An 18,791-nucleotide genomic window follows, 5' to 3' on the forward strand; every position below is an offset into this window, starting at 1 on the left:
CCTCTGTCATTGCCAACAAAGGGTATATAACAAAGTATTGAGATTAAATTTTGTTATTGACCAAATACTTATTTTCCACCATAATTTGCAAATAAATTCTTTAAAAATCCTACAATGTTCAAATCCTACTTTTTTTTCTCATTTTGTCTCTCATAGTTGAGGTATACCTATGATGAAAATTACAGGCCTCTCTCATCTTTTTAAGTGGGAGAACTTGCACAATTGGTGGCTGACTAAATACTTTTTTTCCCCACTGTATATATATATATATATATATATATATATACACATACATACACACACACACACACACACACACATATTGTTTCACTGAAATTTTCATGACTGGTATAAATAAATAAATAAGGGTGTTTTAGCTTTTTTTTTTAATCTGGCAGGTGAGGGATAGTTGTTGAACAGCTAGAGGTAAAGTAGTGAATAATAAAAAATAAATAAAATAAAATAATAAAATGTATAGTTTTGGTTGCAAAACATGTTGAAAAAATTGATTCTAAAACAAAAACGTAACAATTTTAAGAATATCATGTCATAAATGGTTTGCTCAATAGTAATAGTAATGAAATCCTTAAAAACTACAACAACTACTACTACTAATATCAATTTTCACAATCTAATCAAATTGACCACAACATGTTTCACTGGGAAATATTTACACCACAGAAGTTACAAATTACAAATGCAATTTCAAGAGTGCATCTCGGGAGGTTATTTTATGGTGAAGCAAACATAAAACTGACCGTTATGTTGTTCTGTTTGTGCATAAGCGTGTGCGTGTTTCAATAAATGAAGTCTCCACTATTGCACAAGGGTGATGCCACATAAACCAGGTAACATCCCCCTCCCCTTATCACCCCAGCACAGAGTCTGACACCTGGCTCACATGCACACACAAGCACACATAGACCACTGACTCCCTCCAACCCTTCCCCTATGATTGACTACCTCCTCTGATAGAGTCCACACTTGTCTAAACAGAATTTGCATATTTGTGTAATTATTTCCTAGGGTTAATTAGCTCCTGCGAAAACAATACGCCCCTAGAGACCAGTTCCTGGTGACAGGTTCACCCTCTCTCTCGCTGTCAGCCCTCATCTCATCCATGCATGTGCAAGACCTGGAAGACTCCCAGAGTGTGGAGACCTGTTGCTCATGTCCCATTGTTTCTGCATACGTATGGACATTAACTTTCTGCATCGCTAGCATCAACAAATACAAATGCTTAAACAGTTCCTCAAATGGTCTCTTTGTCTCTCAATGGGTGGACAAACAAAAAGTCAACCAATGTATGCCTGAGTTATAAATGACTGTGCATATTAAGCTAGGATGTAAAAAAAAAAAAAAACTTCAGCTTTAAAATGCATACAGGAAATTCTCATGATCACTCTTTATTAATTTTTAAATATTTAATTCTAGAGATTTTACCCTCTAGAATTTGGAATTTTTGCACTCTAGATTTTGCCCTCTGGTGTGACAAATGATCCACATACTAGTTTACAGATAAATACATAAACATTTTATTCTTATTTAAGGGTGAACATCTCTCTTTCTATTCTGCAGAGGCATCACCGTTCAAGACTGAGAAAATGAACATGGAGGTTCCACATAAATATTCAATGGCTTCACTTGCTTATTGGAACACATACTAACATACTACTGTACCTTCTACTTACTGTGTGTCAAATTAATATAGTAATAATGAATAATAAGTAGCTACATATCACTTTTCACAAACAGGTAACATCCAACATAATTTGTCTACCATATACTTTTTTTTTGCAGTAACTGGTGACATATCTACTTATTGACACTTTTATGGTAATTCAAATATGTATTTAAAAACAAGCTATTAGTTTTTTTTTTCTTCTTCTGTTTTTTTCTATTTCAATTCATATTGCTCATTTTAATGTTTTTGTCTATCACAGTTCATGATGAATAATTACACAGCAGGACAATCGCACATTTGACTTACATAACAAAAAAAAAAAAAAAAAAGTAATAATAATAATTAGATAATTTTATATTCACAGGCAAAATCCAACTAAACAATGTTGATTAAGTAAAAATTTATAGATTCCTGTCAAATCACATGCCATGTCAACAGCACATGAACAGTATGTGCCCACATGCATGTCTGTCAGTATGTATCTTAATTGACATGGACTGCAGTTTCCTCATACAGTTTCACCTCAGCACAACAAATAGCATCCGGCATCTTCTGTCATATTAGCACACTATTTGAGTATTTCTCTTTACCTTTTCTTATCAATATAGTGCAATTTTATTGCACTTTTTTTCCCCCTACTCTTTTCTTGGAAATGCTCCACACAATCTGTGCAACGTCACATTGGCACACAGGATGTGAGCACAGCATCTGAGAGAGATTCTCACTTTTTTCTGTAGTATGACAGATTCTTCCAGCACATCCTTCTATCTATCACTGTCATTGTCAGCAATCAGAAGGGGAAAAAATGCCATTAAATGGAGATTCACAGCTGCATTTCAGATCCACAATGAGCGTCCTGTAACTTCCATCCTTCTACTTTACATTCTTCATTAGTACTTTACACATGTCAGTCCATGTTGTCTCTTTGGGACACAACTTCAAATCTCCGGAATGAATAGGTAAGAAAGAACAACGGAAAGAACACTGGTACATGCCTAAAATGCATTTATAAAACCAGATTCTAAACAATGATACAGAAACAACGTTCTTCCTTTAAAAGCAACATTCACTGGTAAAATTCATTCTGTTTTAATATATAAAATGTAATTTACTCATGTTACCCCATTTATTGCCATTACTCCAGCATTCAATGCCAGATCCTTCAGAAATCATTCTATATACTGATTTGGTGTTCAAAAAGCATTTCTTATTATTATCAATGTTGAAAACAGTTGTGCTGCTTAATATTTTTGTAGAAACCATGATACATTTATTTGTGATTCTTTGATGAATAGAAAGTTCAAAAGAACAGCATTTATTTGAAATATAAATCTTTTATAACATTATAAATTGCTTTACTGTCACCATTGATAAATGTAATACATCCTTGCTGAATAAAAGTTTTCATTCCTTACTGACCCACATCTTTTGTAGGGTGTGTAAGCTAAAAGCACAACATTTAAAAATCAACAGTCACCAAAATTAACAAACTCAGAACCATGACCAAAATATTATCACACTACAATATACGAAATACTGCAATATCAAAACTCTAGTTGTCATGATACCAAAAACAAATGTAAAATTTCATGATTTGAAATATAAATTTTAATAATGCACTCCTTTATTTAAAAAAAAAAAAAGTTAAGTACAATGTAAGTACAACCAAATTACCAAATTAAATGTGCAATGTAGCCTTGAAGAATTTCTAAATTAAGCACACAGAGCTTCTTAGCTATGTTTCAAATATTCACATTTTAATATTATATGTCACGCTGACAAATGTAAAATTTCATGATTTGAAATATAAATTTTAATAATGCACTCCTTTATTTAAAAAAAAAAAGTTAAGTACAATGTAAGTACAACCAAATTACCAAATTAAATGTGCAATGTAGCCTTGAAGAATTTCTAAATTAAGCACACAGAGCTTCTTAGCTATGTTTCAAATATTCACATTTTAATATTATATGTCACGCTAATTGCCTAAAGTGCATCTGACCGCTCACATGGAGCCACAATACACACATACACATGTGATTGAAAACAGCTGCTTGTCAAACAAACCTTAAGTAGCAAAAAAAAGTTCAGTCAGCTCTACAGAAAGACTGGTATCGATACATTTGTAATTTAAATCTAGTACCGAAATAATATTACATTTCATTTCTAATCTGTATAGACTACTTGCTAGACTACTGTATCAGACCAAGAACATTCTTCAGGACATTCTAATATCACCTTTAAAAAGCTCAGTTAGAATTAACAAGCCAACACTTTCTAGCCACACTGGGCAAACAACACATTCCCCGAAGCTCATTTCAATGGCCAGTGGTAGCTTTTCAGCAGGACACAGGATTATTTTCATTTAGTTAAACGATTAAACGTTAAACAATCAAAGGAGGTAATTGCGTGTTTTGTATTACCACTGGAGCCATTAGAATGTGGACCTACTTTCCCGGTGTTTGCCAAGATTCACATTATGTGCTTCAAATGTCCATTAGCCTGTCGCTAGCTCCACATGGCTAGCATTTACAGAGACCGCAGACTGATAGTAAGAAATAGGAGTCTTGGAAAGCTGATAATGCTGAGGGATTTGAAAGTTGGCAGTGTGAGTGCTGGGTTTGTATACTCTGATAAGGCTGTGACTGGGTTTCATGGCGGCGTGTGGACTTCCTGATAGCGCTGTTAGTGTGCATGGAACACTAGACGCCTCAGGCTGGCAAAACGAGCACTGGCACTCACTTCCTGCAGATTTGCCGTCCACACCTGGCCAGTTCCAGACAAGGTGCTCCTTCAGAAAAGAGTGTGACCGTGGCAGGAGCCCTCATATCTAGCAGAGGGGAAAGTGGGGAGAGAACATGAACCAAGGAGATGACTTGAAAATCACAAGTAATTAACGACTAGCGAGCTCACTGAAAGCCAGTAAAATGACAAACGAGGCCAACGGGAAAGATATGGGCAGAATATCAACATGCTTAGGGAAAACAGGAAATGAAAAAGGCATTGGGGGGAAAGCTCAGTTAGAATTAACAAGCCAACACTTTCTAGCCACACTGGGCAAACAACACATTCCCCGAAGCTCATTTCAATGGCCAGTGGTAGCTTTTCAGCAGGACACAGGATTATTTTCATTTAGTTAAACGATTAAACGTTAAACAATCAAAGGAGGTAATTGCGTGTTTTGTATTACCACTGGAGCCATTAGAATGTGGACCTACTTTCCCGGTGTTTGCCAAGATTCACATTATGTGCTTCAAATGTCCATTAGCCTGTCGCTAGCTCCACATGGCTAGCATTTACAGAGACCGCAGACTGATAGTAAGAAATAGGAGTCTTGGAAAGCTGATAATGCTGAGGGATTTGAAAGTTGGCAGTGTGAGTGCTGGGTTTGTATACTCTGATAAGGCTGTGACTGGGTTTCATGGCGGCGTGTGGACTTCCTGATAGCGCTGTTAGTGTGCATGGAACACTAGACGCCTCAGGCTGGCAAAACGAGCACTGGCACTCACTTCCTGCAGATTTGCCGTCCACACCTGGCCAGTTCCAGACAAGGTGCTCCTTCAGAAAAGAGTGTGACCGTGGCAGGAGCCCTCATATCTAGCAGAGGGGAAAGTGGGGAGAGAACATGAACCAAGGAGATGACTTGAAAATCACAAGTAATTAACAACTAGCGAGCTCACTGAAAGCCAGTAAAATGACAAACGAGGCCAACGGGAAAGATGTGGGCAGAATATCAACATGCTTAGGGAAAACAGGAAATGAAAAAGGCATTGGGGGGGTTACAGACCCCCGAAGAGGGCTCTTTAAGAAAAGAGGTGGCGGTATAGTGCTGATAAACACGAGACTGTACAGTGACAGCGCTGTGACCTTGTTAGCACGGAGCTAATCTTGACAAAATTTGCTAGTGCATTGTTTCAAATCAATATCTCATTAACAACCTACAAAGGCCTAGGCAAAAGACAGCTCTTGGCTGCATGTGGGCAGAAAGGTCATCTCTGTGACATCTCAACCTGTCTCACTCAAAGCCTGTGATTGTCAGATTAAATTACTGCCTCGTTTTAATTGATGTTAGGGGGAAGAAGGCACAGACAGTGGTTTGTGTGTCGTTTGGTGGTGAAGGCCTGCTGTGAAGGGCCTTGCCTTGGCTTCTGACAGCAGATTGGATGTGTTTCTTGGTTGACCTAACGGGAAGATTGGGAGCAGACATCTGAGCCGAGTTACAGCGGGATTCGCCCCGAGAGCGGTTACAATGCACAGCTTCAGAGAGAGGAGATCTCAGACGGTGGCAAGGGTTGACAAGCAGTTCATATGCAAAAATAACAGGACAACACGTACATACAGGAACATGGAGACAGCTGCCTCAGACACACAGTCACTTCACATTCACTCTCTCACTTTCTTGCTCACTCTCTCTCTCTCTCTATAAATAGAGAGCAGATCAATCTGCCACTGTTGTTTATTTTTATTTATTTATTTTTACTTTTTTTTCTAATTTTCATACTATGAAAATCACTCTACATAACTTGTAAAAGATAAACACTGGTCTAAATGAATCATATGTTACCAGGTTCCAAAATTAACTGTCTGTAAGTGCCAAATTGTGCAAAATTTGGCTTTGGGGAGTAAAAAAAAAAACAGTTACTGCAACTCAGAACAGCAGCATAATACATGGTTTAAAACAAATTGTATGAACGATTGTCTGACTGCCACTGATGTAAGCTATGCAGGTGAACCAAATTAAAAATGGTTTATTAAGGAAAGAAATCTGTCACAACTTGTGCATCTTTTAATGCTTACTGTCGTGAAACCTTTGCCATCCAAAGTTTATCTAAGAGGCTTAAGTTTATGTTGGAATGTATTTATTTTTTCTCCACATGGCGTCACATACAGTGGGTACGGAAAGTATTCAGACCCCCTTAAATTTTTCACTCTTTGTTATAAACTAGCGAGCTCACTGAAAGCCAGTAAAATGACAAACGAGGCCAACGGGAAAGATGTGGGCAGAATATCAACATGCTTAGGGAAAACAGGAAATGAAAAAGGCATTGGGGGGGTTACAGACCCCCGAAGAGGGCTCTTTAAGAAAAGAGGTGGCGGTATAGTGCTGATAAACACGAGACTGTACAGTGACAGCGCTGTGACCTTGTTAGCACGGAGCTAATCTTGACAAAATTTGCTAGTGCATTGTTTCAAATCAATATCTCATTAACAACCTACAAAGGCCTAGGCAAAAGACAGCTCTTGGCTGCATGTGGGCAGAAAGGTCATCTCTGTGACATCTCAACCTGTCTCACTCAAAGCCTGTGATTGTCAGATTAAATTACTGCCTCGTTTTAATTGATGTTAGGGGGAAGAAGGCACAGACAGTGGTTTGTGTGTCGTTTGGTGGTGAAGGCCTGCTGTGAAGGGCCTTGCCTTGGCTTCTGACAGCAGATTGGATGTGTTTCTTGGTTGACCTAACGGGAAGATTGGGAGCAGACATCTGAGCCGAGTTACAGCGGGATTCGCCCCGAGAGCGGTTACAATGCACAGCTTCAGAGAGAGGAGATCTCAGACGGTGGCAAGGGTTGACAAGCAGTTCATATGCAAAAATAACAGGACAACACGTACACACAGGAACATGGAGACAGCTGCCTCAGACACACAGTCACTTCACATTCACTCTCTCACTTTCTTGCTCACTCTCTCTCTCTCTATATAAATAGAGAGCAGATCAATCTGCCACTGTTGTTTATTTTTATTTATTTATTTTTACTTTTTTTTCTAATTTTCATACTATGAAAATCACTCTACATAACTTGTAAAAGATAAACACTGGTCTAAATGAATCAAAAAGACTCATGGCTGTATTAGATCAAAAGGGTGCTTCTACTAAATACTGAGCAAAGGGTCTGAATACTTAGGACCATGCGATATTTCAGTTTTTCTTTTTTAATAAATCTGCAAAAATGTCAACAATTCTGTGTTTTTCTGTCAATATGGGGTGCTGTGTGTACATTAATGAGGGAAAAAAAATAACTGAAATGATTTTAGCAAATGGCTGCAATATCACAAAGAGTGAAAAATTTAAGGGGGTCTGAATACTTTCCGTACCCACTGTATATGGAATTTGCTTCGCATTAAGTCACAAAAACAAATTAGGAAGTAAAGCACAGTTTTGGATTGATTAATAATATTATTAATAATAATAATATAAAATTAATTTACTCGTAAGTTATATGAATGTATGTATATATATATATATATATATATATATATATATATATATATATATACACACACACACACACACACATATATATAAACTTTAAATACAATAAAATATAATACTGCTTTTGTTCAATCAAATTAAACATATACATATATATCAACACACACATAGACGCATACTTGGACTAACAGATGCCCCAACTCATAAGTCAGAGCGCTCAAAATAAATAAATACACTCACACACACAGCAGATGCCCACACACACTTGAAACACCAGAGAACCTCGTAACATGTGATTCTGACCTCTGCTGCAGCCATATCACCAGTTCAGAAGATAATTAAGGCACGTCCGGTCGCCACGCTTGTGTTGGCAATGAGAGGTTATGTGGAAGGTCTTCAAGGCCAAAGTTCACATACACACAGAGGACCTCCAGAAGTGTCCCTGAACTACGGGGACACTGACTGAGGCTGATACAACCCGAGCCAGAATACAAGTCTCTTGACATCTCCGGCTCGGCTGGGCCATATCTAATAGACATGTAGGTTAGGGATGTACGAGCCAGGCATTGGGAAACAGTACATCTCCAAAACACGGATTCCTCTCGTCCCTGGGGGAACAGGAGAGAGAAGACGAGGGATAAATAATGGATGTCGTTCCTGTGGAGACGAAGGACGCAGTAGAGGTACACAAAGTAGGAACACCAGTAGTAACCCCTTGAACCGATAACATTCTACCAGTGCCCCATCAGTGACACCTTTATACGATTCTGGAGTGCCTTTTAGGGACAACACAATATGCATGCATTCATAATCATATGCAAGATATTGGTAAAGCATTACAACCATACCTGTCAACATTTGGGTATGAAAATCAGGGAGATCTCCGAGCGTGTGTGTGTGGGAGGGGGGAAAGAAATGTGAATAAGTCACGATATTATGATAATAATGTGACTTATTCATGTTTCTTTTTATTTATTTTTATCAGTATTACAAATTGTATTACATTAACACTAAACACTGTGCTGCTTCTGTGCCTCTGCTGCACGATTGTGCTTTTGATTTAATGTGCCGAGTAACGTCATATTTCCCACCGTGTCTGATATTAAAATCAGAGCAACACACTTTGCAAATGGCATGGGGATCTTTGATATGGCTTTGAGATATGAAATTTAATTCTTCCGTCCAGCTGTTGTTAAATTTTCATGTTTTTTTTCACCAGAACACCACTTGAGTCTTCTGGTTGCCAGGTTGAGGTCACAAATGGGTTGAAATTTGTATGATATGTCGATTGTGTGAGTAGGATGCATTACATACAAGATCTGGCAACTGGACAACCTTGGAATAATATATTGATGTGATTATTCAAATACCAAGGTTTGGGACATAAAAATTATGGGAGTATCCCAGGAAAAATAAGAAAACGGGAGGGGGGCGGGAGATGGGTGTGAAATACAGGAGACTCCCGGGAAAAACTGAAGTGTTGACAGGTATGATTACACCACACATTTTTGTTCTAAATATTGACTTTGGAATGTTTCTTTTGCATACTACAAAAAAAAGTAGTTATTTTACATTAAAAATAGTTTAAATCACAATAAGTCTCATTCACAAGTCGTGTACACATTTCTGCACAAAACCTGTGATTTTGCCTACATTATTATATTATTATTATGTTAAATTTAAAAAAAATTAATTAATTATTCAGCAAGGATATTTCTATTCAAGAATTATAAAAATGATCACAGTTTCTACAAGAACATCAAGCAGCACAACTGTTTTCAACATTGCTTATACAAAGAGGTTTCTTGAGCAGCAAATCTGCATATTGAATGATTTCTGAAGAATCATGTGATACTGAAGACTGGAGTAATGGCTGCAGAAAATGAAGCTTTGCCATCACAGGAATAAATTACAGTCGACAAATAATCCTATTATTTATTATTATACTCAGGCTGTAAGCCCTTATATGGAAATATTCTGGCCATATAATATGCTAACTACTAACTTCAGGCATGTGCTCCCTTAAAAACAATCCAATGTGAAATTGTCAGAAGAAAAATAAACTACGCAAACAAGAAAACTTGTAGGCTATAAGTCATGGAGACCCAATGGGCCTTATTCATGAAACATGAGCAAAACAAATTTCTGTGTAAACTGCACGTAAAACTGTTGCATGAATGGACGCACGAATGATTTACACAGTTCTGCTCATGTTTCATGAATAAGGCCCAATGTGTTGTGCCAGATTACATCAACTCAGAACATTTCTATTGTAACTATAAAGGCCATTTTTCAGCATTATATATAACAGATCCAACACTTAAATGTTACTGCCTCGAAAATCAATTCATGGTAAATGTGACAAGAAGCAGAACTGTGTTGCAAAACAATGTAAAGCAGAGGCCTAGTGTCAATGAATGTTTTATTTTTCTCTTGTTAGATCATAGCGTACATGATGTATAAAAGCGACGGCGATCTTGAGTGTTCAATAAACTCATGCCATCACCGCAAGGATCTGACACTTAAAGTTCTGCAGGCACTTCAGAAAAGAATAAACGGAGAGATGGAAAGAGCAAGAAAAGAAAAACACCTCCTACAAGCTGCTGCATCTGAATGTTTGACGAAGTGCTCTCCCTTTCTCTCGCAGCCGAACCATTTTACAAAAAAAAAGCAACAATAAGAAATGTGAGGGAAAAAAAGTGTTAGGAGAAGGATTCTAGTCATTTACAAAAATAAGTGGTGCTTTAGAGAAAGGCTGAGCGCACTGGGCTTTTTGTCCACTTGCTCTTTTCCCCTTGGGGCTGGGGCCCTAAGCCGGGTCTGCTCAGGCCTGAATGAAATCTTTGGAAGCTTCTTAAGCTCTGAATGTGGGTTTTGTTCTTGCTATTCCTCCGCTTGGCTGACAGAAAATAGGTAACTGGATTAGGCCTCAAATTCAGAGTAAAGTGAACTCCCAAAAAAACTTTGTATGCCACCCCCACTATTTCAGCCCCCCGGTTCTCATGTCCACCCCTCTCCTTCGGCGTCAGCAGACGTGGGCCACTGGGACTGTGATCTGTAAGACTGCAGGGAGATTAGGCCGGGCTGGGGGCTCACAGCCTGAAGGGGGGCTATAAAGTAAGAGTGCTAAAGGCAGTTAAGGGCTCCTTAATGGGGGTAAGGAAGTGTATTAATCAACTCAGCGCTACCAAAACCCAGAGCTGCAGGGCCCGGCAAGAGTGGCGTGCAGGTGGTCTAGTGCTCTACGGGGAGTCAAGGAGGGGAGGAGAGGAGGTTCAGTCGCATACAATGCCACTATAAAAGATTAAAAACTTTGGGAGAATGGGGACTCGCTGTGACCCGCCTCCTACTCTAGGAGCTGAGAGGATGGGTGGAGAGGAGGAGAAAACACACACAAGCTAATGTACCTGGACATCAGTGCATTTATACATTTATTTTAAAACGCAATGCTACAATACACTACCAAATAAAGTGTGCGCTAATATGAAGTCATGGAGGACTTCAGTGCTGGTTATCAAATATGTAAATCTGTGTGTATGATTCCTACGTCTCTGTACACAAATATGTAAATGTATATGTATGATGCCTACGTCTTTGTACACTTTTGTCAGAATATGGTCTCTTACTGAAAGAACGCAAATGAATATAGAGCAGCAATTCATACCCAGGAGGTACTTAGTAAGTTGCAGGGGGTACAAAAACATTTAACACTTAAAATAAATAAATAAAATAAGGCTACCTAAAGATTAATATAATCAATCTAACAATAAACAATCTAATTATTTTATTTTTGTAATTAAAGGCAACACATTTTGTAATTGTTTTGCAATTTCAGTTACTTTAGAAAAAACTTTAAAAATTGGGTAACACTTTTACAATAAGGATCAATAAGATTTGTTAACTTCATTACACTTCTAAAGCATTTGTTAATCTTAGCTACATGTTCATTTCAGCATTTACTGATACATTATTTAAATTAATATTTGTCTCTTAAAACTGCAGTCCATAAGTTTTGCCTCTTTGTCGCCATCTCTGTTTGAAAACCTGCAATTGCAGCTATTTGCGGAACTATCTTCCTTGCGTGGGTTGTGCACTGGCACGGCTTCAGCGCGGATTAATCTAATGTGTGGCTGTCAGTCACCGCACAGGTGTGGATACTGCCCTTTGTGTTCACTGATTCTACATCTTGAAAGTATGTCCCAAATAAGAGTTTTCATTGGAGAATATCATCTGAACAAGTAACAAATGCCACTTTTGTTCTGATCAACTGAGGAAAAAAAGCATTACAATAACCTGCGCTATCAATGGTGATTAAATCTAAGGATCGGTTAGCTCATATCACATCAAACCGTGCCAATTATTATTATTGTTATACTTTGTTTTCAAATTGTTGTTGACATTAATAACATCAGCATTGCGTGAGTGCGTGTATTTAGTGTGTACTAGCGTTACCTGTAGATTTACATTTCTGTACAGTCTAATCTCTAATTGTCATACCATTTGAATTTCATATAAAGAAATTGTTCTTGTAACCCAAAAAGCAAATTAAAGTTCCTTACAACTTGTTCTCTTTTAAATAAATCTTTTTAGTAATTAGCTGCTGTGAGAAAAGGCTATAAACGATCCGTCACCTGCAGCATCCTCACGTGCGATATAGCATACTATCCGGGACAAATTCTTTATGCTTACAGACGAATTTCCCGTGAAAACCTACCCGTACCACTCAACTTAGAAAACTTTATTACAAGCTTACCGTTGTGAATCGAGCTAAAGTACGGCGATAGTTTTTAACACCGGCTGGTTATGTACTTGCTCAAAAAATTATTTTGGATCATTTTTAACCAAAAAAAGTTACGGACGGCAGCTTTAACATTATTTAATGGACACAAGTTAATAGTTGCATTTCATTAACAAATAATAATAAAAAAGATTGATAAATACTGTAACAAATGTATTGCTTATTGTTAGTATGTTAATGCATTAATTAGCGTTAACTAATGGGCCTTATTGGAAAGTGTTACCAAAAATATTGTAGTCAGTTTGTGTTGTTTTTACCTTCAAAATAAGTCACTAGGAAACAACATAAATAACAGTTTTAAAACATGAACAAAGGTGTGGTTACATTTCTATATAACTGAATTTGCATTAATGATCTGTTAAAAAAAACTAATATATATTATATTATATTATTATATATCATTTTTTGAAGAAAATTTGTGTAGTACTTGCCCATGGAAAACTCGTCACCACTATACTAAGCGCCTTCCAGGACACTGCTATGTGTTCTGAGTGGTTTTAGGCTTTTGTTTGATTACTAGCCCGTTTTAAAAGAGCCCACCATTGAGTTTTAATCATATTTTGTGCCTAGAAAGGTCGTGGTTCTAAGTTTAATAATTAGGGTTAGGGGATTAGAAGGAAAAGAAGCATTAAAACAATACAGATTATTTGCAACACTAATAGCAATGTTTGCCTTAACAATCACAGCTAATAATGCTTGTAAATATTATGATAAACTATTTCCAACGTTATGAAAGTCTTTCCACAGTATGTTTTTATGCAACTATAATCACTTAAGTACTATTGCACATGAAGCCTTAACAAACATAAAGGACCTCAAAGTATACAAAGAAAATTAAATCCGAACGCTGAATCATTACATTTCAGCCACTGCCAATGTGCTGCAGGATATTAGTTATATAAAAACGAAACAAACCCACAACACACATAAACTAAAGCTTGAAATCATTTCAAAAGGGTCCCTTTAATATTTCCCTGCAGTGGCTCAAAACATAACGGCATTTCCACTTGGCAACAGCACTTCAATGCTCCCTACAGGAATTCACAAGCACACATACAGTATAAGTCACAAACACACGGTCATCAGCGTTCGTCCTTGTGCTGGTGCAGCTCGCACCGGTCTGAAGCTGCATAATGCGGAAGAGTGGAAAGCCGGCAGACGTCACAGTGCAGAATACTGTAAGGCCATCCGGCAGAACTGGCCTAACAATCTCATACTACTAGACATATAATGTGCCAAAAGTTCAGGAGAAGAGCGAGAGATGCTAAGTCATCTCATTATATGAATCCCAAACTATCCCAGCTGAAATATTTATTAAGACATTAATATGGGTTCTTCCATTCCTCCTTTTCAGGGTGATGCAGCTCCTCTCGGAGACATACACACACTCCTTCTCGATCTCTTCCTCAACACACATTGCTGCATGTGCGCATGAAGATGTCAGCAGCATCGAGCTCTTATAGATATTGACAGTGAGTTTTTCCATTATACACAGCAGCCTGGAAAGCAACTTCCTCTATTCACCACACCAACACTGATGAAACGCCTCAGAAATGGACGAGGTGTTGAAATCTCAGATTCACACTCACTGATGGCTATTTCATAGATTTTTTTTTCTCTTACTGAGCGCGCGTGTGTGTGTTAAAAAAAAAACAACTTCATCTGGGCAACACCACTGAATTCTGTCCTCATTGAGAATTTATTAAGGAAGGATAGGTGTCAGAGTTAGTTTATGGCGATAAAAAGAGGGTAATTAAGAGAATTTGTTTACAAAGAGAGGAAAAGTGAGAGGTTTGATGTTTTAAAGCTGACTTGATGCTAATAGTGCAGATAATTATACCTCAGTGTGCCTTGCGTGTGTGTGTGTGTGTGTGTGAAGGTAGCCTCAGAAGTGTGTTGACAGCTCACACACCGTCCGCTACGGAGTCAACGACGCTAAATGACAGTACAAGGAGTGTGATGATATGCGACGTGGCCGTCAAATGGTGATAAAACAAAGTGCTAACTTTCGGGAGACAAATTTGATGTATTTCCAATTGACGCTTCCTTGTTTCATCCGGTTGCCTCATGGTTTTGCATTAGAAATTATTTGTTTCTTTGATTTAGAATGTATTATCAGTGGTGTGCATAATGTATATGCAAAAATGTGTGTTTGATAGACTGTGCATTGTATAATTTGTGAATACTGTGAAAACAGTTAGACTAAGCTAAGCTTTTTGCTGAAGATACCATTACATTTCTGATGCCTTTAAGGTCATTTGCATGCTTTGTACTCTTGAAGTCAGCATGAAAAGAAAATTCATGCGATCCATTTTCTAAATGCTTGTTATTGATCTAATTTTGAACGATTCATCCATGCATTTTTATGACCATCATTTTTTATTAAAATATCTTCCTGTGAAAAGAGCATACTTCTCTCTGTAGACATATGCCAGACTTTCCCAATCATTTAATCCGCTTAAACCCTGTAGCCTCCATTTTTGAGAGCAACGGACACAACTCAAAATCTATATAGCCAAGTCCCCACCTTCCTTTTATTTATTTTTTTCAAAAACCTGTTATACTTGGATGCGTGTCAAAATATGGAAGAAATGATTTGCTGCTACTTCTGTTTCGTCGAGACATTAAATGTTGACAAAATTAACTTAGCAGATATTTGCATTTAAAAATGACTATTTCTTTACCGAGAAAATAACTCTGCACAGATTTTTGTCCAATCAGATGCTCTCTAGAATGAGAATTTCCTTCTCCCTAATGGTTCAAAACGGTGACATAACTAATGTATACTGTCTATTAAAAATTATTAAAATGGGAAAGCACTTCGGCAGAAAGCGCATCAAGGAATAAAAACTGTGCTTATCAAGCTGAGATTTTACAAACAGAGAAAGTGAGATGAAAAATCTGGATGTCGTCCAAATTCTCCACAGCCTCTTGTCCGCACATGTGTGGCCCACTCACTCAGCTGCCTAAAACCCCTTCTCACCCTCTATTTCACCTCATATTCTTTTCTCTCTCTCCACACCCATCATCCTCCCTCAGCCACTCACTCGTATCGGGATGTGCTCCATCTCTCTTTCCTTCTGTGGGTTGCGATACTTCTCATAAAAGTCCTTCTTTTTCTTGTTCTCCCGCTCTTCCTTCCTCTCTCTCTTTTCAGCCGGCTCATCAGAGGCATCCGGGGACAGTTTCTTGGCTGAATCCGGAACCTTCTCCACCTCCAGAGAGTTCTCGTTGGGGTTCAGCACAATCACCCCGTAGCCCTCCTGAGAGACAATACACATACAAATGAATAAACAAATAAACAGGCTCCAATGCTCTTTCTGATTGTATTGGAGTTGCCAAAACAAACCAGCCCTTCATAATAAAGCAAGGTGTCCGGGGAGAGGCATGTATGCCAGCGCTGTGAGTCAAGGCATTGTGTAGCATGCAGTAGAGGAGTGAACTGTTGGGAGAGGGATTAGAGCGGCTCTCAATGCGAACGGAGGTCAGTGTTGCTTTCATGTGTGCTCAAATTCAGCTTCAGCTTCAGTTAGTGCGCTGACATTCGGCATAAAGAGCAATACTGATACTGCGGAAATCCAGCTTTGAGGAAATCCAGGAATACATACACGCACACACACACATATATTTATATATATACCCCCCCCCCCTTTTTAATAAGTCAAAATGATAATGTTTTAGATAAATTAATAAATTAATAAAAAAATATTAAACCACTGTAAAAGAAACTAATTTTTTAAATCAAATAAAACCAAATAAACCAAAAAACACCATATAAAAAGCAAAACAATAATTAAATAAATAAACAAATAACACATTTAAAGCCTTTAATACTGAATGGTAGCAGTGTCTCAGTGGTAATAAAGTGTCTTTATGGAGAGCAGGTAAATATCAAATAGTCTGCTGCTTATTCTGCTGCCCAGCTCTAAATAAATACATAATACACAGTCAAACTCCCGCAAAAGAGAATCACCATATCAAAGTCTCCCAGACGGCTCAAAGTGAATTCTGATCCCTGCATATGCTAAAAACATGACCAGTGCTTATAAATCAAACTTCACAAAAAAAAAAATAATAATAATAATGCGATTTAAAAATACTTTCCCAAATTAAATACAATTATTTAAAAGTATAATTATTTCAATGACATAAAAAACTAATAGCATTTAATCACAAAACATTCATATTAAAAGGCATCTAATCAACAATTCTGAAGCAATAAAACAGTTTTCTACATATGACAAATTATTTTTTTCCACCAGCAGAAGAGCTTCAAACTATTTGCATTGCTGCAACAACAAAGAAGCAAAGGTGTCATTTTCAAAACAGCTAATTAAAAATTAAGCTTCTGTCAATAGCAAACAATTATAATTATTTCACATGATGGACTGCAAAGCAAGCATTTTCACGTCTAATCAATACAAATAAGCTCACACCAGCATTTTACTAATGCAACTAATAAAAATTAAAAACACTAATATAAGATTATTATGTGCTCATATAGTTTTAAATACATTTTAAAACCAGAATATAATTTACAGTTAAATATAAAACAAATTAAACTGCATGCATATTAAACATTTAACACAAAATCAATGCGATCATTAAATGATAAAACCGCAGCCAATGTAATTAATTTCTGTTGAACTCCGAGTCAGTTTCTGATTAAATAAATGTCATGTTCTTTGAAATCCAGTCAGACAGCCTGTGGTGTGTAAAAGTAGAGGCGGCGTTTATCAGAGTTAGTCTAAACTGACCAGACTTGGGGATGAAATTTGTAGTTAGTTGTTTCTGTCTGGCAGGCTGGTGTCATATAAGTGATGTTGGTCGGCTCTTACTGTGGTGTAGTGGTTAGACAGTGTGGCGAGAGAGGCAGAGTGAAGCTCGGTGCCACTGCCCACTGGTGGCAAGTTGGATAAATGACCAAGACTGGTGCTTAATAAAAACCAACAAACTCTCCATTGCCCATTCTTATCTTTTGTTTTGAAATAATAATGTCTTTAAAGCAGAGGTTATAGAATCATTTGCATAAGTGGACTAAACTGAACTTAGTTTTGAACTTAGGTTCATGCAGTACCATTGGTCTCATATCTACCACTTCAATAAAATATATTTCCAGCAACACAGGGTATTTTCAGCATTCATAAACAATCATAAAATCTAAAATGTTAATTTACACCAAAAATTGTCAAAATTTCAAAGAGTAGTTGTACAAATATCAGCAAATTAATGTTTCGATAGTTTTTCACATTTATCTAAATGATAGTTAATCAAAAATGTACAAATTAAATGATCCAGAAAAAGTGTGTGTCCGAGTCTGTACATTACGCAGTTGAAGCTAAATTAATTTCAGAAAACTGTGCAAGAGTAATATAATAAAAAAAATTATATAAAATAACAATGACGATTATTATTATTATAAATAAATGGGAAAAGCATAAGAATAACAATATTTAAATAATTGTAAAAAAAAAAATCTATATCAATGACACTTATATGTAAAAATATTAATACAACATGACGATGATTTATAATCTTGTGCCTCTAATAGTTACTGACAAATAAAATGCACTCATGACCAGGCTTCCGTTTCTATGTTTAGCATTCAAACTTCGCAATGTTGTGCGTCCTGTTATCTGAAAGACTGCAGAGCCTCTCTCTCTCTTCTGTTACGACGCATTTGCCATATCCCGGCCTCTTCCCATGCCCTCCTGCCCTGGCAGGCACCTCCTCGAGGGGCAAGTGGCGACAGGGTCTGGCCCCTGGGCCAGCGGTCAGCGCAGGTCACCGCAGCCCCTCACTGGGGCTCAGACCCCCATAACCCGCCGCTGGACTGCCTCTTTAGTGCTCTTTTGTCCGGCTGTCTCAGACCGGCCGACTTCTTGCACATAACACAACAATGGCTTGATCTCTCCGAGCTGTGACTGACACCCCGGTGACATTCTGGAAAATTCTCTGGGTTTTATTTGTGTGTGTGTGTGTGTGTGTGTGTCTGTGTTGTTTTAATTATACAACAAAACAGCTCACCTTTTAAGAACCCGGTTTAAGATGGGGCGAGGGAATGCATAGAGCTCAAGATTAAAGAACAGAGCATTTCT

The 18,791-nt window shown here is 37.5% G+C and overlaps 1 protein-coding gene across 2 annotated transcripts in view; it reads right to left on the reverse strand.

The window, feature by feature from the left end:
* arb2a (ARB2 cotranscriptional regulator A) overlaps positions 1–18,791 on the reverse strand; it is a 107,851-nt gene that overhangs the window by 11,534 nt on the left and 77,526 nt on the right. For both annotated transcript variants that reach the window (XM_016238297.1, XM_016238298.1), the window contains exon 7: positions 15,741–15,956. In XM_016238297.1, coding sequence (XP_016093783.1) covers positions 15,741–15,956 — 216 coding nt within the window. The remainder of the gene's footprint in view (positions 1–15,740; positions 15,957–18,791) is intronic.

Source organism: Sinocyclocheilus grahami, unplaced genomic scaffold (assembly GCF_001515645.1).
Source record: "Sinocyclocheilus grahami isolate Dianchi unplaced genomic scaffold, SAMN03320097.WGS_v1.1 scaffold535.1, whole genome shotgun sequence".
NCBI classification, from domain to species: Eukaryota; Metazoa; Chordata; class Actinopteri; order Cypriniformes; family Cyprinidae; genus Sinocyclocheilus; species Sinocyclocheilus grahami.